At 39.5% G+C, this 23,468-nt stretch overlaps 1 protein-coding gene across 19 annotated transcripts in view; it reads right to left on the bottom strand.

The window, feature by feature from the left end:
• Positions 1-23,468, bottom strand: part of msi2b (musashi RNA-binding protein 2b) — a 242,108-nt gene that overhangs the window by 49,444 nt on the left and 169,196 nt on the right. For all 19 annotated transcript variants that reach the window (XR_014534699.1, XM_083548636.1, XM_083548635.1 and 16 more), the window contains exons 8-10: positions 22,379-22,461; positions 10,391-10,505; positions 956-1,030 (exon numbers count right to left, since the gene is read on the bottom strand). Coding sequence is in view for 18 of the 19 variants with exons in the window: in XM_083548636.1 (XP_083404762.1) it covers positions 956-1,030; positions 10,391-10,505; positions 22,379-22,461 (273 nt within the window). In the remaining variant the exon portion in view is untranslated. The remainder of the gene's footprint in view (positions 1-955; positions 1,031-10,390; positions 10,506-22,378; positions 22,462-23,468) is intronic.

Genomic DNA, 23,468 nt, shown 5'->3' with positions numbered 1-23,468 from the left:
CTCAAGCTGTCTTTCGAGGAATGGTTCTTTACTTAATTAAATTCATTGCACACATAATAAGGTTACTAATGTACATCGCATCAATTCAGCCAGCATTGCTATCAGGGTTTGCCAAAATGAGTTAATAGAAATAAGGAAAACCCCCTTTACCATACACTATATTGGCAAAAGTTTGCAGACACCTGCTCATAAGGGTGATATCTGGTTTTTGAGCATCGCATTTCACATTTAGTCCCGATTTGCTCATATAATTTATTCCATCATTCTGGGAAGATGTTCTGCTAGATTTTGGAGTGTGCTTGTGAACATTTGTTTTTATCAGCCACAAGGGCCTTGGTAAAATCAGGAACGGATGTAGGTGAGGAATCCTGGAGTGCAGTCGGCGTTCCAATTCATCCCAAAGGTGTTCGGTAGGGTTGAGGTCAGAGCTCTATAGCAGGACACCCAAACCATGTAAACCATATCTTAATGTTGCTCCCTTTGTGCACAGGGGCACTGCCATGCTGGAACAGGTTACGGTTTCCAAGTTCTACCGCATAGTTCTACCGCATCCAAAGACATCCCATACAAATGTTTGCCTTTAGTGTTTTAGTAACAGTTGGGGGAAGAACCACATATGGCTGAAAAAGTCGGGTGTCCCAATACTTTTGTCCATATAGTGTATGTGGTACCACCATGCTTTGAATGCGTATAGTGTTCTATGTATTATGTGCGTTAAGGAAATTCAGTGTATGTGTTTTTGGACTCTCCACAAAAATGTTTTATAGTTTTATAGAATTCCATTCGGAGCTGAAGTCTGCTTGTATCTGTATGTATATGTTCAGCATGGGGTTTTGCGGAGGGCGGAGTTTGGGGGGGCTGAGTGGGTGTGTGTTTACTGGCCAGCAGGGAAGCCATTACTAGATAGCAGCAGGAGAGAAAAGCTACATACAGGGCTTAACAAGATGGAACTTACCAGGGAATTGGTAGCTGTAGCTTGGGGCGAAGCCAGTGTATCCACGGCCATACGTCGCTACAATGTTTGGGTAACCTGAAGAGACAGAAGAAAAAAGAAGCGCTGTGATAAACCATCTAGACCTCCCGAAACACTGCTATTACACAGTACAGAAATCCAAACAGACACATACACATATACACACAAAATACAATTGCACCTGCTCATCCACCCATACACACACATTCACACTTTCTGATCCCCCCCTCCACAAACACCTTTCAAATAGGTGCTAGATAACAGATTAGCAAGATGGGGAAGCACACTCCGAGGTAATGAGCAGTGTAAGTATCATAAAAAGTGATAGCTGTTTTCTTCCCTGGAGCTCATCCTGTTCCCTGTGGCGGTGAAAGCGGACGTATTCGCTGCTGTCACCCCGCTCTCTTTCCCCCACCCAACTCTGCTGTCATTGATCGATAACCTTTCTTTTATAGCCTGGGCTAATCGATCATGAAGGACACGACAGCGCGAGACAATGGCAAGCTGATAGCTGTGCCAGGACATCACGGATTAGAGTCTCTCCGAACCGCAGCGCCTCAGCCGCTTGCACGCTAATACCGGATGAGAATGGCAGGAATATGATCGAGCGATTGCAAAAGTCATTCCAAAGTGGACTGAAAGACAGAGCTAGCATGCTGGAGCTCTAGTCTGGAATTTACTCGCAAGCTGTTTTACCCGCTGTTTGCTGAGGCAGAACTTTTAAATGAAGGCGATTTGGTGAGCTACTTGGCTTCCTAGCAGCTCATTTTCTGAAATACATCGTTGACTTCTTCATGGTGAAAAAAATAGCAAATCAGCAGTATTTGCATGCCTGTCTCTGTTGGAGTGCATCGTGGTGGTGCTGTTAAAAAAAAAAAAACTGGGATGAGACCCAATGCACATGCTCCGGCTGTCCTCCTGCCAACAACGAGAAGTGGCTACTGCTTGAGCTTCCATGCAAAACCAAGGTCCATAGAGTCATTGTTCTTATTCTGCCACAATGGCTGATTCCAGCAAGCGCCCAGACACTAATTATCCGGCCAGGCTTCAATCACAGCACATAATAGATTATGTGAAAAATTGTGGCAACCATGTGCAGCCAACAAACTGCATCACTGTAAAGATCTCATGAGAAACTTTCTATCCCTATGCTGAAGATTAGATCAGTTTTGAACACACTGCTGTAAAAAGATCGGACAATTATGAATGATATTAGAACAACAGGAAGCACAGGCTTGTTCTTACTTCTAATTTTATGCAGTAAGTAAACTGACCCTGTCTTTAAGTGTGAGGTCCCCACATCCAGAATGACCACTTTCTTCATTTTCTCGAGGGAAAGTTTTATATTACTCAGCGATGGATAAAGTACACAAAGCATGTACTTGAGTTAAAGTAGAGATACAGTAGGTATAATATTACTCCAGTAAAAGTGCTCCCTTTAAACATTCACTTGAGTAAAATTACAAAAGTATTAGCTTTCAAATGTACTCAGATATCCGAAGTACCATGATTTATTAAGGCTATGTTTCTGTTATCATTTTGTTACAAAAGACTTGTTCAATCAAATCAGTTTATGTGAAATTAATGTTACTCTTATCACACCGATCTATAAATAGAATGATATTACTAAGTCAAACACTGATATATATTGAAATTAGCATGTGCCGGGACTTGAATCCCATACCTTATGATCAGTAACCCAGAGCCTGAATCACTGAGCTACCACTTCCACACCTCCTCTTAAAGAGCGTTACTAGAACTTCAGTACCAATGGTACAAACGTGCTTTATCTAAGAAAAAAAATTTATCGAATCTAATATGAAATATTTATTTCTTCATTTCAAGCTGTTTGAACTCTAGAGACAAGAATTTATGTCTCTGTTCCAACTTGTGCTCTATATATTAGATTTGGATGGGCAACTTTTAAATGTAATCTTAGTACTTTCAATCTGAGCAGCTCCACTGCACTTACCTGAAAGAGAATTGTATTTAAAACCAATAAACAGATTTTAGATGTCAAATACATGAATAAATCTTTTTTATCATTTTATCACTGTTTCACTTTTGTTCAATCAAATATTTAGGCACTCCTTACTATAAATAGAACAACATTTCTACCTTGCTGTAGGAACTGTGTTTAAATGAATAGATTCACTTTGACCAGCACTTTCTATGTTAAGTACATTCGAGGAACTGCTAGGTGTATCCTGAAGCATCACTCTGGAGTGTCATTTGAACGCCATCCTCAGAAACCATGCATCTGAGTGCTGGATTTGTAAATAGTGGGAAAAGTACTGTGTCTTCTAACACTGAATCTGGCACTAAGTAAACAAGTGCTGTGTCTCAAATCACATTTTTATGTACCGTTCTGTTTCTTGAGTGCTGTAAACAAATGGTTTTCTTGTTACAGTTAGCGTTTGATTTTTGAAAACCTCTCAAGTAGTCTTCAAACCTATCAATGTTGTATTTTGCATTTCAAATGGATGCTACATTTTCTGAATTAATATATACTTTTGTAAAGTCAAAGATTACAATTGGAGATTCTGATTGTGGTAAGAATTACAACAACCGTGGGAAAAGAAACAGAGCTTTAGTGTGTTTAACATTGCTGTGCATGACATCGATTTACAGTTTGACTTGGGAACCAGATGGAAAGGGACGAACCATTGTGAACATCTGTAAACAATGCCACTGGCACTGCCGCTGCTTCTGCACATGCATATAAATCAAGCCTTTATATATGTAGCTCTTCCCTAAACTCTTACTAACTAGATGAAGGCACACAATTGTATAGAATGTCTTTGGATGTTGTTACATTAAATTATCCCTTCACTTTAACTCAGAGACCCAAAACTGTTCCAGCTTGACAATGCCACTGTGCACAAAGTGAGCTCCATAAGCATATGGTTTACATGGTTCAGATTAGAAGATCTCAAGTGGCCTGCCATAGAGCTCTGACCTCAACCTTACTAAAGACCTTTGGGATGAATTGAAAAGCTGGCTTCACTCCATATCTCCTCACCCAACATCATTACCTGACTTTACTCATACCCCTGTGACTGAATAAGCATAAATCTCCACAAGCACACTCTAAAATCTAGTGGAACATCTTTCCGAAGGGGTTATATAAAGCAAAACAGTATACATACACTGTATATATAGTATGTAATCTTGTGCCATGATTCTGTCTACTGTACTTTAAACTCAATATAGAAATAAATACTCTAATGTATTGTTGATAAATTACTCTATTAAATAAAACCTAAAAAAAAACTACATTGAATGTATTTAACTGTTAATTACAACACTGATTATATTATTTCTGTATTGAATTATTTATTTAATGCTTAGTACATACCACAGATTAATTCAATCTGTCTGCATCATCCATCAAAACCAGTGGGCAGAATCTTCCATCAGACTGAATCTACCAAATGACAATCATGACTATTTGAGGTCAACATCAACAATACCAGCTCGAGAAGTTTGAGGCATTGAACCCTGATTTGAGACTAAATTATGCTTTGATACAAACAGGATTCCGATTCCTCACAGATTTGTAAAGGCACTCTGAATGGTATGGAGCCTGACAAATTCAGAAAGTCACTCTTTGAAAAACAAAGCTTTCAAACTGCCAGATCTCCTCAGTGACTGACCAGTAGAGACATTTGAAGGAATGGTAGGGGCTGGAACATGGCAGCTCTGACTCTGTGCTATGACTGTTTTTCACAAACTTTATTGGTAGACGTGACTAATAGTGAATCAGCTATTAAACAGGCTAAATCCTTGTGAATCAGTTTAATAGCTAGGTGGAAAAAATCTTACTGAGTGAGTAACCAAAATAAACATTGCTTTATTTCCTCAGCATATGAAAACATGTTTCTGAACTAATCGATAAACCTAGAAAATACAATGACAGATGGTTGAAGTTTCTATTTATTTAACATTTTAATAAATAATTGATAGATATTATTAATGTAACCCTGGTGGACATTCTGGTTTACACTGAAGCATCCACCATTACATGTGTTGTTTTTTGGTAGCTGTATCAATTGTTTACAGAGATCTGTCCTTTCTCCTGTGTGAATAAAGCTGTGCTGTGTACTCTCCCTCTAAAGAGGAATCAGATGCCCTAGATAAATATATACATGACATGGGCTTTTCCTGTGATATTTAAAGAGCTTACTATCAATGTAGTGTGTCAAGTCTGTATTGACAGTTGGGATTAATGTGGTGTCTGGCAGAACATCAGCAAAGAGAGTGTCTGAACTGAGCCCTGTCCTCACACACTATACTACCGCTGCTACAATGAATAATCTATTTCATTCTGCATCACTGAGTCTGCACATTGTAAATAAAATTCAATTTATATTAGTGATTATTATGTACTCTTTAGATGTCAACTACAAAGGCATTGGCATCCTTCAATAAAATGTGTACAACCTCTTCAATTCAGACAAGCTGTTCTTAGTTCTTGCAAGTTTTTGTTCTTGTTTGTCTCCCTTACAGGGTGTGCCGAGATGCACGCTCAAATGTTCATGCTCTCAACCGTTCCAAACATCAGAAACTTTGTTTACTTTGTATTCAATGGTATAATGGAACTGTATTTTCTATATTAATTTACTGACATAAACAGGCCAACAAGCATCTGTCTCTGTTGTGCTGAAAGCATTTTTCAATGCTGATACACAACAAGCTGATTTTACATGTGTGCATCCTCACATTTATACCCGAGGGAAGCAGAGACCCTTCAAATGCAACAACATAGTAATTCAAACTATTTCTAATCAGCATTTTGGAGAAGAAGCTCTCATGAGAATATTTTCGCTAGTAGAAAGGTAAGCAGTTTTCCATGTGGTTAAGTAGGGAAAATGTAATTATTATTTATTAAATCTTTGGAGGGTACCAATAATTATGAACTAACTGTGTGACTTTTTTTTTTCTTTCATGTAGTCGAGTCGTTTTAGAGCCTTCAAGCAACACAGTAATACAGTACATCAACTCTCACCATTATATTTCACTGGAAATCCAGATCATCCTCTGATTCATTCCTATATCAACCTTTAACTCACCTGTTACTAACAGGTAAGCACACAGCCTGTCATACTCTCACTGAGGGGGACAAGACTGAGTCAGAGGCAGAGAAAGACAGACTGAAAGGCCAGGAACAGGAAAAAGACTCATTAAGCCCTGTCTCTGTATCGGTGGGCACCCTCCGTCTCCTGGCAACACGATAAGTAAAGGCTGTCACCTAATCTGGCCCACTGGCGTCAGGCCTCACCCTCTTATTTGCGTTATTAATATGCATGCTAATGCGCCCATTTTATGGCTCAACAGTTTGGATTCACTTTAAAATCAATTATCCATCTGGTAAAGCCGCACTATGCACGGGCTGAGATGTGTATTAATTTCAGCAAACATACATGAGGCTTAACACAATAAAGATAAATGGGTCGATTAGGTGTGGTAAACACGAGAGCTCCAAGTGCAGCTCTAATGAGATTTTGGCACATAAGGAATTACAGTTCCTTGAATAATGAGCCTTGTTGATTTTTGTATGCAAATTACCAAAAGGAATGTTTCGCTGTCCTGCTTTTCCAATTTCATTTAGATAAGAGTGTGCTGCAAGTGAATGAACTCACATACTCTTAACTCGCTCTCTTTCTCGTTGCGTCTCCCACTTTATTCATTTCATCTCCTTCGTTTATTCTGTTTGTTCAACACTGGACCACTGATCTGCTACAACTTCTAATAAGGTCAAGACATGCTCTTTGCTGAGAATTTCATCAACTTCAAATGGAGTCAGCTTGAACTGCAGTGTCGATGGAGCAGGAAATCTGAGTCTGTGTGCGGAGTCCGACGGAGAAAGATTCTTAATAATAATGTCAGCACTCTTTCCGCAAATCTAAAATCCAGCGAGAATTTCTAATTAATTCTGTAAAACCAAAAGTCCAGACAGCTGTACGTGATGCAGTTAATATAGACCTAAGCATAACCCTTAAACCTAAAACCCTCTAATGTTTGATGTGAATTTGAGCACTCATGCACAAATACATTTGTCCATAAATAGCACTGTACACACATTTATCTGCTTACCTTATGTACATCTGTGTGAAGCACTATACACTAAATGGCACATCAGTGATAAAACAATGCTGTCCACAAGGTTTCCAATTCAGACTGGAGATTGTTTGTCCATTTCATGCACACTGACAAGCTCTTTCTCTGTTTGAAACATTCTGCTGTCATCAAATTGCTGTTATCAAATCAAATAGAGCTGTGTCTCAAATAAAAAATTATAGCCTTACATTTAAAGTATTTACTATGCTAGTAGGTCCAGACACACAAAACAGAACTTTCAATAGGTTTGTAAAGTTCAACTAAATAAAAAACCATTACTGTTAGTACTTACATAATCTCTCTCTCTCTCTCTTTCTCTCTCTCTCTCTCTCTCTCTCTCTCTATATATATATATATATATATATATATATATATATATATATATATATATATATATATATATATATATATGTATATATAGGAGAGAGAGAGAGAGAGAGAGAGAGAGAGAGAGAGAGAGAGAGAGAGAGAGAGAGAGAGAGAGAGAGAGAGAGAGAGAGAAAGAGTATAAAAATATACACCAATCAGGCATAACATTATGACCTATAGTGTGTTGGTCCCAAACCAGTCTGCCAAAACAGTCCTGACCCGTTAAACATTAACAGCAATTAGCAATTTGAGCTACAGAAGCCCGTCTCCAGGGTCGGACCACACAGGCCAACCTTCGCACCCCACGTGCATCAATGAGCCTTGCCTGCTTATGAGCCTGTTGCTGGTTCACCACTGTTCCACTGTTCCTTGGACCACTTTTTATAGATACTGACCACTGCAGACATGGAACATCCCACAAGAGTTGCAGTTTTGGAAATGCTCTAATTTAGTCGTCTAGCCATCACAATCTGACCCTTGTCAAATCCTTAAGCTTGCCCATTTTTCATGCTTTTAACACATCAACTTCGTGGGCAAAATGTTCACTTGCTGTACAATATATCCCACCCACTTACAGGTGCCATGGTGAAGAGATAATCAGTGTTATACTGTTATGCCTGGTCGGTGTACATTTTGCTTTTTACTAAGGTTCTGCAACTTGCAGGCAAATGGTAATGACAGGATAGGTACATCAACTTGAATACAAAGAGTGATAAACAATTATCCTGCCTTGGGGTTTGTACATATAAAATGTACAATAGAAAAGAAGATCCAAACATGTTCAGATGTTCAGACACACTAAGTTGACTTTGGCATCTGGACTTTTTTGTTTGACTCCATCCCTGGTGGCACAGTAGAGATTCCATCCCAGGACTTTTTGTTTTGAGTTGGGGGCCTGGTGCAGTTGTCCGGAATGCCGTTTTCTAAATATCAATACATATTTCACACTGGCCTGGGCGAGGATGCTTCATCAAGCCAAATTACGGGCAGGACGACCTCTCCTGCAGCTACCCCATTAGCTATCGTTCCCATTCTGCACCAGGCATCAAACGATTTATTTGCTTCAGTTACTTTCAGCAGCCGATCAATCTCATAGTCATTATCTCTTTTCACGAGAGCTGTTTGGAGGAAAAGATGCTGCAAGGAAGGGATTGGGGGGTTTGATATCTGCAGCTGCATGTCCTGTCCTCTGAACAAATGTCAAATTTGTAAGAAAAGACCACAGACGGGTTTAGAGGATGTCAAGGTGGTGGCTGTGTAAGCATGAGAGAAAGAAAAATGGGGAGGGGGAGAGAGAAGCAGAGAGTGAGAGAGAGCGAGAGAGAGAAAGAGAGAGACCACACACATTTGTGGGCACAAATTTTCACATTGTTCCTGAGCGAGGCTCCCATCACAAATGCTTAGATATTTCCACTGGCAAGACTATGGTGGAGATGGCAGACGTGCGTGGACTGGAACACAGTGCCAGCATGAACGTGCCAGTCGTGCTTCTGTCTCTGAGGAGAACATATTGAGGACTGCTGCCTTCTTTCTGTCCACCTCTTTATAACACAGTGATGCACAGGGTTTCTTCTCCAAATGTAAAGTCACAGACTTTTGAACACCAAACTTTAAAGAACTGTCGTGGATTCAAAACGCTTCCGGTTACAACTGAAATAATGGTGCACTGTTGATATCAATTATATTTTTTCAGAGCAATGAGATATCGATCTATCTCCTGTACGTCAATGACAGGTAAAAGCTAGCGCTGTTATTATACACCCACGGCACTGTTAAAAAATACATGTTTTGTTCCCCAAAGTGCAAATATTACATAACGCTCTCAAAGGTCCAATTACGTACTTAAATCATGTTCCTCTGCAATTCCATTTCTCTACTGAAAGATACAAGACACCCACCTCAGTGACAAACTTAAAATCCCCATTACTGTATCTTATTCTATAAATAATATCTTTTGACAGAGAAAATGAGAAATGTATGACTCACACGGCAACACAACGCACAAGTACAAGCTAAGAAGTTGAGCTAGGACACTAGCTGCCAATATGTTTTACTTTTTACATTCCACTGTATGAAACTATTCAAAAGACGTTGTTTTATCATACCGATATTATTTATATGCAAGCCTCATAAACAATCCTGAAATATTCGGACATAATCCCTGATGGACTGCGTATAGTAAGACTTTTCTAACAAATTCTACTGTAAAATGTTAATACATTCTCACAAAGATTTGAATCTTTTTTTATCGTTTTTATCATTCCTAGAGTAGGAGTGGATAAGCAAAAGCTGTCTTTTTCTTACAAATCTTCCTACTCATGGAAAATATCGCTGAACCACCTTATATCTCTGACTGAATTTAAATTACTTCTGAATGCCAATCTGTCAGATACCTGTGCAGATTTTTAAGATTATTTACTACACTGTCAGTGTGTTTGTACTGATAACTCTATCTGCTGTCTAAATGTGTTCGCCTTTCACTTTTATATGCCAACATTGGGTTTTATCTGGTCCTCGCCAGCTTGTTGCCAGGTGTTCTTTGCAATATAAAAAAAGGTGCAAAGAGCCTCTCATGAATTACTTAGTCCATGCGGCTATATAAAAAAAATTGTATACTTTAATTAAAGCGGAGAAATTAAATGATCGCTTATTACAGTGTCAATTATAAACATGAGGTTAACCTAGTGGGGATCGAATTTTGGTCAAGGGTAAAAGACAGTGGTTTACTTTGTAACCAGATTTGTTAGGCTCTACCCTTAATAACATGTAATATAAAGATCTGAGAGAAACATTTTGTGGCATAATGTATCATCTCGTCCAGCCCTTGATGTAAGGAAATGGGACAGTCAGTGGCTGGCGTGTAAGTGAAGCAAAACTCTTGATTTTAATCAGTAGTACTGTTGTGAAATAGTATGTGTGAGTGCTTACTCAGCATTCCCATTCCTAGCATGAAGGCATCCATGGTGTAGGGTAGACCCCTGGCTCGCCCTCGTGTCCCAGGGGGAAACATCACCTCCTTGGGTTGAGCTTTCTTACATTCTACCTGTGAATAGAGAAAACAGCAAACATCAGGCCTCAGCTATTCAAAGACTCGCACAGGAATTTAAAACGAATTGATACTTTTTTTATATATTAATATTTGAACCTATCAAAACAGTGTCATATTCAATGAATAGATTTCCACTTGTCAAAGAAGTACAACAAAAGAAATAAAACTGCTTGTGTGCATGGAATTGCAATATTTATATTCCCCAGACGTTACTCCAGAGCCCCACTGGCTCCACAATGCTAACAGTGAGTTATATGTGTGTCTGTTTGGTGAAGCATGCCTCCAGGCAAAAAGTTAGATTTTCTTCTCCGATTTTTTATTTATTTATTTATTTATTTGGCACAGAAATGTTCCCATCGCTCGCTCCGTCTCGCTGCTCTCGTCTGGTCCTCATCATTGAACCAATTCTACCCAGGGCGTTTTCTCCTCCGCCACCACCCCCTTCCCTCTGCCTGAGCCTGCCACTATCTCAGGTTCCTTTCCCTGCTGTGTTAAGTGTCTGAGATCCAAAAGAGCAGGAAACACAATGAGAGTCAGGCATGACACAAACATCACAGGCATCGAAATGAAGCGCCATGCTGGCATGAATACATGTTTGAATGATGCTGACATTTTTTCCCCAGGTCCTGAGTCCAGTGTCCTATGTTTAATGCAATGCCACTTTCTGTATCTGGTATTGCTTTTAATAACTGTAAGTGGCATGAGCTGGAAAATCAAATATTCAGCTATGATCTGCAAATTCTGGTTCTGAATGTTCTCGAGGTTATATCTGGCTATTATTAATAAAAGAACAAATTCTTAAATCCTGCTCATGGAATTATTGTACATGACTGCAATATTCTCTAATGTATTTATTGGTTTATATTTACCAGAATACAAGTCATTTAAATCAGCACATGCAATGATCTGCTTGTGCATGTATTAAAGTAAAAACCTCCCTCACATCACAACCCTTTTTGTACATGATCCCAGTGAAGTTGCACAGCTCTTATCTCGACCAGTCGCCCTGTTCATACATGGATTTGTATTGGTTTAGAACATGTTATGTATAATAATAATGCAAATAATGCATAATCAAAAACATTGCTAGTGGGGGTATTTAGTGTATGGTTGCATATAAGCAACCAAAGTGGTCATTCAGATCTGAGATTCTCATCCGTTTCCAGGGTTCTGCTTGGTAAAGCAAGCATCGTGATCAGGAAACGTCCACCACATTAGAGATCTCCACACATTATAGATGAACCTTTGCATTTAAAACTGTCTCAGCCTTGGGTTTCCCTCTCACATTCTCAAACTTATTCTAACTACAACATCACAATTTGTTCTCCATGCTCTGCTGGCACTGTCGACTCCACTCTTCTCAAATTACAAAAAGACACAACCGAACATTTAATATGCTGACTGTACATTTTCGACTTCCTTGCTCTGTGTTAACAGAACTGAGGTTTGAAGTGACTCCCAAATGGCTCTAATTCAGCTGTTTATATATGAGTTATAGTTATAAACTGGAAAAAGAAATACAAATGCCAGACCTAATCCATTTCCAGAACAAGTATTTTAAGAGGCAGAGAAACATATAAAGTGCTCCTCTCTTAGCAACACAACATGCCTTAATTAAACAATAGATGTGAGTAGAGTGTTGAAGCACACGCGTGAGAGGAGTGTGACGCGTGTAATTATATCAGTGTGTGGTTTCGATGACAAAGCCTCATACAATTGGTGTGCTGCTAATGGGCAGAGAAAGGACTCGCTTTTGATCTGCCTGCCATCAATGTGCCGTTAAGAGCCGTGACTGCTGTTCCACATTATTACATAACTAATTAGCCAACTGGTTGAGGTAGGCCACTGATGAGCTCCTTTACTCGTTAATGGAAATATGAACCTCACGGCTAACGATGTGAAAGCTCAGGGCTGGGCAGCAAACTCTCCTGAGGTGGATGCTGGGAGGATGAAGGTGGCAGGGTTGAGGGGGTAGAGATAATGGAAAGTGGAGGGGGAGTTCATCTTAATGCAAACGTAGATCGTGTGTGCAGGCTCACACAAGGTCGAAGAATTCCAGAAGATTGTTCACATAACTTTCAGACTTAAGTTTTTCATTTAGCTTGATGCTAATTTGAAACAAAAGTTGATTTTGTTCTTGTTTAATTACATTTCCTCAAGCAGTAAAGTTTAAAAAGCTCACGCCGAAGCAATTGGTAGATAAAGAGAAATATGTTTAGCACATTTTTCTTTTCTATTTTCATATAGATACTTTATCAGTCTGCAGAAAACTAAAAAATAAATTATTTACAGAGATCTGACTCGTTTTCCAAACAAATCAGCTTCTTTACCATAACTCTAGAAGGCAAAACAACTTTTTTTCATAGCTGCATTGCATATTGTGATGCATTTAAAAAAAGATTTCAAACATAATAAATTAATAATACATTAAAAACATTTGTGTTTTAGATTTTATAGCAAAAAAAAAAAAACAACACTAATAATGAACGTACTGTAGTATTTTATTTCAATTGTAATTAACCCTCTTTTATGGTATATGTAATATAAATAATACCTAATGGTTCTTTAATTGTGCAGATGTAATTAGTAGTACATTTATAAAAATTTTAATGAAATTACTTTATAATTATATTATACATTAGTTAATTAATTTAATACTTAATTAATCACTTAATTAATTAATTAAGTAATGCATTCTACATTCTCTGGTGATGTCCTTAGAAAATTAAATGTTTTTCTGAGATATTTTTCTGCTCACCATGGGTGTAAAGAGTGGTTATTTGAATTATTGTATACTTTCAGTCCGCTTGGAGTAATTTGTTCATTCTACTACATTTCTGACCATAGTATTTTCGCTCACTGAATGTTTTTTCTGTTTTTTTTTTTGTTTTGTTTTGTTTTTCATTGTAAACTTAGAAGCCTGTTGTTTAGAGAAAATCCTCGGAAGTCTAAAACATTTTCACCAGCCCATCAAACATCACTGACCATGTCACGGTTAACATCATTGAGATCAAATTTGATTCTACACTCTAATGGTTGATGTGACCTGTATCTGCATGATTTTATTCATCCAACTGCTGACACAGAACATGTGGCACACAACTGTATGGAAGTGGTAGCATAAAATTTTTCCTTCACTTCAACTAGGAGACCCAAACCGGTTCCAGCATGACACTGCCCCTGTGCACAAAACAAGCTGTGCACAAAACCACCATCAACATATCGTTTACATGGGTGGGAGTGGAAGATCTTAAATGACCTGCTATAGAGCTCTGACCACAACCATACTGAAGATTTTTGGGATGAATTGGAATGCTTAACGCACCCCAGGCCTCCTCACCCTACATCAGTGCCTGATCTTAGTAACACCCTTGTGGGAGTGAATCTCCACAAGCCCACTCCAAAATCTAAAAGAACATCTTCCACTAGAAAACAGCAAGTAAGGGCTAAATGTGGAATGGAATGTTCACAAAAGCACATAAGAAGCTGATGGTGTACATAATCATACAACCTGAACTATATCTGAACACTATTCAGAGTGATAATGTTTTATAAAACAGAATTATTTCAAATGCACTCCCAGTACTTTATTTTCCATCTTCATTAAAACAAACCTTTTAGCCAGTATTTATTTCTAAAGTAGCTATTTTATGAGTGCACTCTTAAGCACATACTCATATCTACCTGCTGGCTTTGTGCCCATGTTTAACATTAACTGCCTAGCCTTTCATCCAACTCTTAACCTATGGCTAGAAATCAGCAGGAGAACACGGGGCTAAATATCTACAGTTGACCACAGACAGGATAATAGCTAAAGAAAAAGAGTTCAGTAGGCGGACTAATTATCAGAAAATGAAGGGTGCAAGTGCAGCCGTGCTGTAATGGAACAAAGAGGGCCATTAGAGTCTGTGTTCTTAGTGGCGGGTTGAAGTGAACAGGCTGAGGTGTGAGACAGGGCGGCAGGAGATCGGTCAGCTTATTAGCTGGCTGGTTAGATACGGAACAGATCCAATCTGCTAATCTGCTGCCACCAGTGAAATGACCTTCTGACAAGTGATGTCACTTTGCTGTGAAACTGCTATTTGAGAAGAGGGTGAAAAGAAATGGCAAAGAATCTTTTCAAAATCTTCCTGCTTTGACTCTGGCTCTGTCTCAAACCACCGCCTAGACTGAAATAAAACTGCTATTTAAATTCCAAATTCTCTTGAAATGTAATAATTCATAAACTGAATAAAAGAAAATCGTAATCAGCTATGCAAAGAACATCTACATTTTGCTACATCAAGCACATTTACTTTTCTTTAATTAAGTATGTTAGAAAAGAATTAGACACGCAGAGCAAAAAAAGGCAGCACTGATTCAGAAGCCTAATTCACTCCTTTGAACTTTTTTCAACTTGCAGAATCGTAGCTCCGCACAACCAGCTGACCGTCTCCCTCCTGAGAACTGGTGACCAAATAATGTCTGACATGAAAGGCACTTAACCAAATACCATAAATAAACATGCCTTCCAGACAAGCAAGTCCTTGGACGAAGGACACCTTCAGCAGCCCTGTCAAAATGACAATGTTAGGATTCCCAGCAGCGGCATACGCATCGTCAAGAACTGGCTGGGAAATCAGTCTCATTTCCATTGCAAAAGTACGTTTTTATACCAGCACCCATACAGGGAATGAACTAAACACACCATATATTTATATAAAGCCAAATATATTAACCTGGTAGATATATTTATGGTAAAAATAAATAAATAAATAAATAAATAAATAAATAAATAAATAAATAAATAAATAAATAAATAAATAAAGGGAACTGGTGCTGGATGCAATATGCTTTGTAGTGACAATAGCATTGTTAACAAAACCTCAGCTGACTGAACTACTACATTATGAGTGCTATCATCATGTACCAGTGAAGAAATCATGTACCAGTGAAGAAACGAGGGAGTTAAGAATAGTGCATTCATCCATGATATCCAGCCGATCCCTGTCAACGACTTCTTTGTGTACCAACACTTTTTTGATTGTAATATAGTTGTATGACATCTTTCCAACCCATGAGATTAAAAGCTAGAAGGCATAATAAACTCCACACATTAGAAATCGAAAGAACCATCTGCAGACAGAAGCTCAGGCTGAAATGGATGCTCCTACTGTTAATATTAATCTTTGTTTCATACAGCCTCTGTGATCATAAATGCTTCCCTCTTCATCATTAGAGCTTCCTCGACTAAACAGATCTGACGTTACTTTCACAAGGGGTCAAATGTATCACGCTTTACTATTTATCTTTTTTTAGGAGGTGGAATTGCTCTCACAGATAAAACAGAGATGATCCAGGATGAAAAAAAAAAGGATCAAACCCTGTGCTCTTTTTTGCCCGGAGGCGGCTTAACACTGAGACATAATTCATCGCAACTTGAATGAAATTACATCGGAGACTTGGGGCTTCCGTACATTATTGATACACTTACAGCTCTTCCTTCTGACATGGAAATCTATATTTGCCAACAAAAAGAAAAAGCCTGTCAGAGTCTCTTAATGCCCCACAAACACAATGTCTGTTTCTACTGAACCTTACAAAGAAAACCGCATCCACACGCTAAAACCCGAAACTAGTGGCTATATTTGCACATCCAAAACAAATGATCCTCACAGCTTCTATTTCATATGCAATATAAGAAAGCTGTAAATGCCCAGTGATCACTATGATATCGTTCTTTATCACTGTGTTGTTTCAGCAAGGTCAGGTACAAAGAGAACATTTCCCCTGCGCACTCTCTATTCTCTCTCTTTATCTCCCTCGTTCTTATTCCCTGTAATTTAAGAGGCAAAAGCACTGAAATGTCTACTTTTCCCCTGTTTTGACATTTTCTGATCTCAGCGAGCACTGCAGAAGTACCATGTTCCATTACAACCGACTAAATTACTGTGATCCTTTCAAATATCACAATCCCCCTCTATTACCTCAAATAACTCTTAAGACACTACTCCATGAGCGTAAACACACCTACAGTCACCAAAGATGGCAGTGGTAATAAAACAGTGGATAAGAAAAAAAAAAGAGAAAGAGATAAAAGGATTTGGACAAATTACAGGGCACAAATCAAATGATCCATTTCTAAATAGCATTTAACATCCTTTTTGTAGATAAACAGAAGGCTGGTTTCGAGGCTTGTCTACGTTTTACTTGGCCTCAAAGGCTTGGTTTCATTGAAGGAAGAAAGAGAAAAAGAAAGATTTTTTCTCGTCCTAAACTGCTACTTCTTTTCCACTCTCCTCACAGCGGTAGATTATCTTTCTATGATATTGCAGGCCAGTCCCTCAGCGTGGCGAGGTAGACGCCAAATTGGCCAGCCGACACTCTCGTCACTTATCATACATGCTAATGGGCCGAGTCGCAGCGGGCAGGCAGTGGGCTAGCTGGGCATCCAGAGCAAGCTGAGAGGAAGGTAGAGGAAGCTCTGGAGGAAATGAGAGTGGTAATCTCCACACTGCCTGCAGGAGGTAAGGACTTCGGTGTGGAGGACGCGAGGAAAGAATTCACATCAGACTGGCACAGGCACGGAACACCATGGCACAGCGTCGCTCTTCACACACACTGGGTGGGAGTGACTGAGCAGAAAATTACTCAGTAAAGACCAGATATGAAAAAAACCCATCTGGGAAAAAAGTCTGTGATTGGTACAACTATAACCAAAGATCAAATATATACCAAAAGAAAAAAAAGGGAATGATCTTAAAGTAAATGTATATTATGTATCTATACAGTGAATTTAAACAGTTTAAACATCCCACTGACCAGCTGATTTTCTTGACCTTTTCTTTGTTTCCAACTGCTGTAACCACAGTCCATAAAGAGCTTACAGAAGAGGTACAGGTTTTCAATGTTGAAAAGTATTTATCAGGAGGGGGGCTCAAAAGACATACCATGCACTGTCTCTAGGTTACGTATGTAACCCTGGTTCCCTGAGGGAACGAGACACTGCATCAACGGCAGATAGAATGCCTTCAGCACGACTGGTTGTGGGACAACAGTGGGCACTTTGGGGACATATCCCGGCATGGGTTAGAAGAAGGCACTGGCCATGCCTGGGGTGAACTCCAGACAGAAGGGGCTCACAGAAAGGGTGAGAAGCTAGCAAGTGGAGCATAATAAGCTGCAATAGTTGACATGTAAACCTTCATGGTGGAAGGAGACAACCCTGTGGCAAACTGTTCCTGGTAAAATTTCAGCACTGGGCCAACTGAACTGTTAACTGGATCTAACTGGCGACCTTTGCAACATAGGCGCCACTCTGCGGCATAAGACCTCCTCCAGAGAGCTCTGGATTGGAGAATGGTCTCTACCACCTTAGCTGAGAGACTAGTGGCTAAGAGCTGTGCCCCCTGAGGGGCCACAGCCACAGCCTCCACAGCCCAGGGTGAGGGTGAAGCAAGGCGCCCCCTGCCTGAGACAGAAGATCTCACCTGAGAGTAATCTGCCAGGGAGGGTGTTTTAGAGGGTTTAGCCAGCACAGAGCTACTAGGAGGAGACAGACTCCATCCTGGTGAACTCTCTCCAGAACTCCCGGGAGCAGTGCTCCCATGATAAAGCAAGGGAAAGGAGGAACACTGAAAGACTGTTTGCCTTTAGTTTGCTTTTCCATTTTCCTGATTTATTTTTCCTTTTTACTGACTTACCGATACTTATGTGGCAAAACAGATACACACAGAGCGATTCCTGAACAAACAGACGGTAGCACCGTGAAGATCACCTTCAACAAGTGGAGAAATTGAACATTACCAAAAAATAGGACATCCCTCTAAAATTAACAAAAGGACAAGTAAACAAAGGACAAGGTCTCCAGGACAAGTAGGCTGTCTGGAGACCAAAAACAACATTACATTGAGCTGCAAAATTATCTTGTATCTGCTGGTCACTTCCTGCATGTGACACAAATCTCTCACACATCTGGGCTGTGGGCAGAGTGGCTAGACAAAAGCCATTTCTCATAATTATAAAACATCCAATGGTAAAACACGGAGGTGGCGGCATCATACTATACAACTGCTTCTCTTCAGTTGGGTGTGGAGCTCTAGGCAAGCCTTATTAGATAGTAGAAGATAAATAACTACTTCACCTTCTAGTACAATAAGGACACAATGACAAAGTCTACAAATAAATAGCTCTAAACCATTGATCCATGTATTGTAATGGCTCAGCACAAACCCAAGATGTAAATGTTATCAAGAAACATTTGGAATTACTTAAAGAGGACTAGGCACAAGAGATTTCCTCACAATTTGATAGAGAATCTTTCCAAGGAAGGGTAAAAAAAATCAAGATGTTGATTTTTTTTTTTTTTACTTACATTTTCTTGTCTGCTATATCACTTTAAAGATCTGACTTGATTAAGTTTGGTTCATTTGTTTAACCTCACAAAAACCTTCAATATTAACAGGGTGTGCAGAGAGAGAGACAGAAAGGCAGACAGAAAGGCAGACAGAGATTGAGAGAGAGAGAGAAAGAGAGAGGGAGAGGGAGAGAGAGAGAGAGAGAGAGAGAGAGAGAGAGAGAGAGAGAGAGAGAGAGAGAGAGAGAGAACAGTCTATAATGTGTCGATGAGGACTCCCAGAGATTTTATTCCACGTCAGGATGAAGTCACTTCTTCCATGGTGTCAAACAGCCCTCACACTATAAATAACACTTCCTGACTTCTAGCTTGCACTAAAATTAGCCTAGTACTGAACACCTCTTTACTCACAAACACACACTCAAACACACAGGTCTGAGGTCAATGCTCTCCTTCAACTCCAGTAGCAGCTCATGCTCTGGCCATTGTTCAATAGATGGAACACAGAAACAGAGGTGGCCTAGCTGTCCAGATGTTTCACAGCTGTCTGAAAAAAAGAAACAGGTGAACTGGAGCTCTCATCAAGCCTGTCCACCATTAACCTCCTAACCTCCACCAACACAAGAGTGTGGAGAAGAACGATGGAAGAAAGGAGCCAGAAGTGTGATCGTGTTTAACGTCAGCACAAGGCTCAAAGCAAGAGGAGAAATATTACAGAGGGAAAAATGAGAAAAAAACAAGGATTTCATCATTTACCTTTCTGTACTGTTTGTTTTTGAGTTCAACTGTGCAACTTTTGTTGGGGATGTTGTTCGTGTGTGGGTTTAGGAGAATTTTAAGAAAAATATAGTTATCGTGGGTGTGTCCTTTAAAGAAGAACAGGACAATGATGTAAGTGATATTATTCCAATAAAACTCTCCTACAAAGGTTACTCCATCAGGTGCAACCCAGGCTGCTTTCATCAACTTTAACATTAGCTACATATAACACATTGATAAGTGATAGTATATACTGTTGACCTTTTATGATGTCAGACATAAATCTTATGACAGCAATGTATATAAACCGACACACGCTAGAATAAAAAACAGTTAAAAAATTTTTGAGTGTGTTTATTCCAGCTGTTATGACATCTGCAGGTGCCATTAAACACCATGACCAAATTCAATACACGTTATTACGTATGTTATGAAAGAGGACATGGTTAAGCCTCACCAGTAGAACAAGTCGATGCTGGAGCTCAAACATGTACTTTTTTCACAAGAAAATTAAATCGGGTGTTTTTTTTTTTTTTTAAATTAAACAATCTGATCTGTTTAAGCGTATATGTGGTGGCCTGGGACAACCCTTCACGTGCGAAGTGAAACCGTGACATTTTCTATGTCACCATATGAAGCGCTGAGAGCTACCTGCGTTCCTGAAATGAAATATCTTCCACTTGTCACGCATTTATATCATAAATAGATATAATCATCCAGGAGCAGAAACAGAATAATGAAATGAATAGATATATACAGTAGTATAATATACTATATTGTATAATTAGTGATAATATAGCTTCCAATATCTAATGTAACATCGAAATAAAAATAATTATGTTATGCACATATTTAAAACATAGCCCATAATCAACCAATCCTAACATTCATTCTATTTTTTTTTATAGTAGAATAAATAAAAATAAAAAATAAATAAAATAATTTTACAAGGTTTAGGATTCTGTTCTACACTAGACTAGATCAGGTCAAGGGCTCTATTGCTCTAGCCTCTTGATTTTCTTTTTTTTTTCTTTTTTTTTTTTTTGAACAGTGGCTTGTTCGTCCCACACCAGAAGTGATCGGCAAGCCTGGGGTCTGGGATGCTCCATTTTTCCTGTGCTTGGAACCATTCAGAGCCACTTAAGGCCCTCCAGAGCCCTGGCAGCTTTTGAGTGGCCTCTCTGGGTCATCAGAGCCTCTCTAAAAAGAGCTCCTCCACTCACCCAAAGCTCAGGGCTAGTGGGTCACAGATGGTGCTTCCGGAGATGGCTGCAGACCAAGCAAGTAGTGTACGTATCGAGCTGGACCTCTGCTAGCAGAGGGAGATCATTACTGGCGTTTTGCGAAATATTCATCATAATAACAATATTACCATGGATGAATTAGCAAGTCAAATATTCACACAGAGCTTGCGAGCAAACGATGCTTCAGAGACCACTTTGATCTTTCTGGCGAAAGCAACTAGACGACAGCATTTGATATCATTAGGAAAAAGCAAACACAGAGAAACAGTGGGATATGCTTCAGAACTGATTTCCAGCGTGCTCGCCTTCAATTCATTCCTTGCTTTTACTGCCTAATACTCAACATATTGTCCAAGTTGGCCAGAAAAAAAAAACATAACAGAGTTGTCATTTTTAGATGGATGAAAGCCAATAATGGATGTAGCAGATGAATCTTTCTCCCTACCTCCACCCTGTCCTACGGCTTTTTTTTCCCTTTAAACTCCCCAACTGGTACTAACGATGCATGCAATCCCCCTATGGTCCAATTTAATGCTGCCAGTCGATGGATAGCCAGTTTCCTGCTCAGAGAGATCGACTGAAGAAAAAAAGGATAAATTTGCTCGGTGCTCCCTGAACAATGAGGGAATTTGATGCAATATTATATAAAAATCAATAATGTGCTTGTAGTGTGCATGTGGGTTTTGTAGACAGCATCCAGTCTCCATGTGTAGCCCTGTTTCGTCTGAGAATGGGGACTCATTGCTTAACAAAGGCGCTAGCAACTATAGTTATGGCTTTTACAGATGCAAGTCAGTTGCTATGACAGGTCTGACAAGTCAGATGTTTGAGGCCTATAAGCGCCTTTTTATTTTACTTTCAAGGAATTCCATTCTAGCCTTCATTAGTAATTCTGCAGCTTGGTGATAAAGTGGAACGAGAGTGGAAAGCTCTCAAATAGCACTGAATTTATTGCTACATGGTGCATGTCAAAGGAATGCTTTGCTAGTCAAAATGGTGTCCTTACCGTCTTAGCCTCAGGGTCGCAACCCTGTCCCTCATGCACCATTCATTCAAAAACCCCAGGCAGGTGAGAAATCGAATAAAAAATTCAGTAGAAACTATAAAACAGTAAGCAGGGTGTCAAGTACCACAATGCTCACGCTGCCAAGGCTATGATTTTTAAATCTCCCCACAATCTTTCCAGCATACGCTTTTAACAAGGCCCTTAAATGGATGCCAGCTCTTCTTCCAGCTCCCATTGGTTCAGGGAATTGCAGCTAAAGGAATAGACAGGTTGTCTCTCCCAGTCTGGTGGACAGAGCACCAAGACACAATTTCATGCTATGTGGCCAGTGCACATCAATATCACGCCATAGCCCAGACCCAGGATGGCAGGGAATAGGGACGACTCTCTGCTTCCCTGCTTCTAGACCACCCAGCCGGTCTCCCAGCATAGCAGCTGTTATAACAACCAACTCAGTGCCTGCAATCAAATATTAATCCTTTCCCTGGTCTGAAAAAAAAAAATTGAAGTGAAACTGACTTACCATTTTATTATTGATTTCATGAAAATGAATCTCACAGACTTTCTCCACCACATCCTCATTCTCGAAAGTTACAAAGCCAAATCCTGCAGGAGAGGGAAGTAGAAGAAAGGCAAGAGAAGAAAAAGATTGGGAAAAGGGGGAGGAGAGAAAAAGACAATAAAGCACATGATTGAAGTGAGCTAATTCAGAAGCCGTTAAATGGACAGGAAAAGCAACAAATATCTGTTGATTGCTAATATTGCATGGTGCAGACATAAATGAGTCATTGAGTCATGCAGCAATCTACACTTTATTGGCTCCTAATGATGTGCAAATTATGTATCCAGTACAACGCAGGGGCTCTTTTGCTGTTAAAGAGATGAAGACCTGGGCATTATTAAAATAGCTCTGAATATGTTCCTCGGAGAGGCAGGAAGCTCAAAGCCCGTTTAATTAGATTCATAGAGCCAACCCTGCATCTGAATCCCATTACTAAATATTTGGTGTTTCTTTGCTGGTGTTTCAGTGCATGACACTATTTTCCATATAGCTAAATGTCTCAGCTAAGAGCTTTCTCAACCATACAAAAAAAAAAAAAAAACACTGTCTCAAAATCCTACTGTTTCACTAAGGATCTAGTGAATAACAAAAGAGCATTCAAACCTCTGGAGAGAGAACTAGTCATCATAAAAAAAAAAAAAAAATCCTTCAAATTGGGAAATAACACTTACATACAGGCTATTGAAGCATTCATACCCACACAAACACAGACAGAAACACACCCACACACCCATCAGTAATAGCACAGAACCTCCCTCGAACAACAAGAGAGAACACAAGAGAAGTGTTGGGGGGATAGGCTTGTGGCACCGTGCTGCATTTTAGATTTAGACACAGCGTCTGGCTTTTCGGAAAAGTGCGAGATAAGCCTGAGGGTCAGAGGGTCAACGTGGTTCAGAGAGAACCTAAAACAGGAAGCAGTGTAGCCCTCTTCATGCCTACTGTGATAAAAGCAGATAAAAAAGCAGGAGGGTTGATAAGAGGGCACCAGATAAACAATCCTCCGGGCTTCGCTATGACTTGGCTTGACCTCTGAGTGATTATAAGTACA

The sequence above is a fragment of the Silurus aristotelis genome (assembly GCF_946808225.1).
Source record: "Silurus aristotelis genome assembly, chromosome: 8".
In the NCBI taxonomy this organism is placed as follows: Eukaryota; Metazoa; Chordata; class Actinopteri; order Siluriformes; family Siluridae; genus Silurus; species Silurus aristotelis.
The sequence above is the reverse complement of the archived record's forward strand: the minus strand, read 5'-3'. Positions and strand labels throughout refer to the sequence as shown.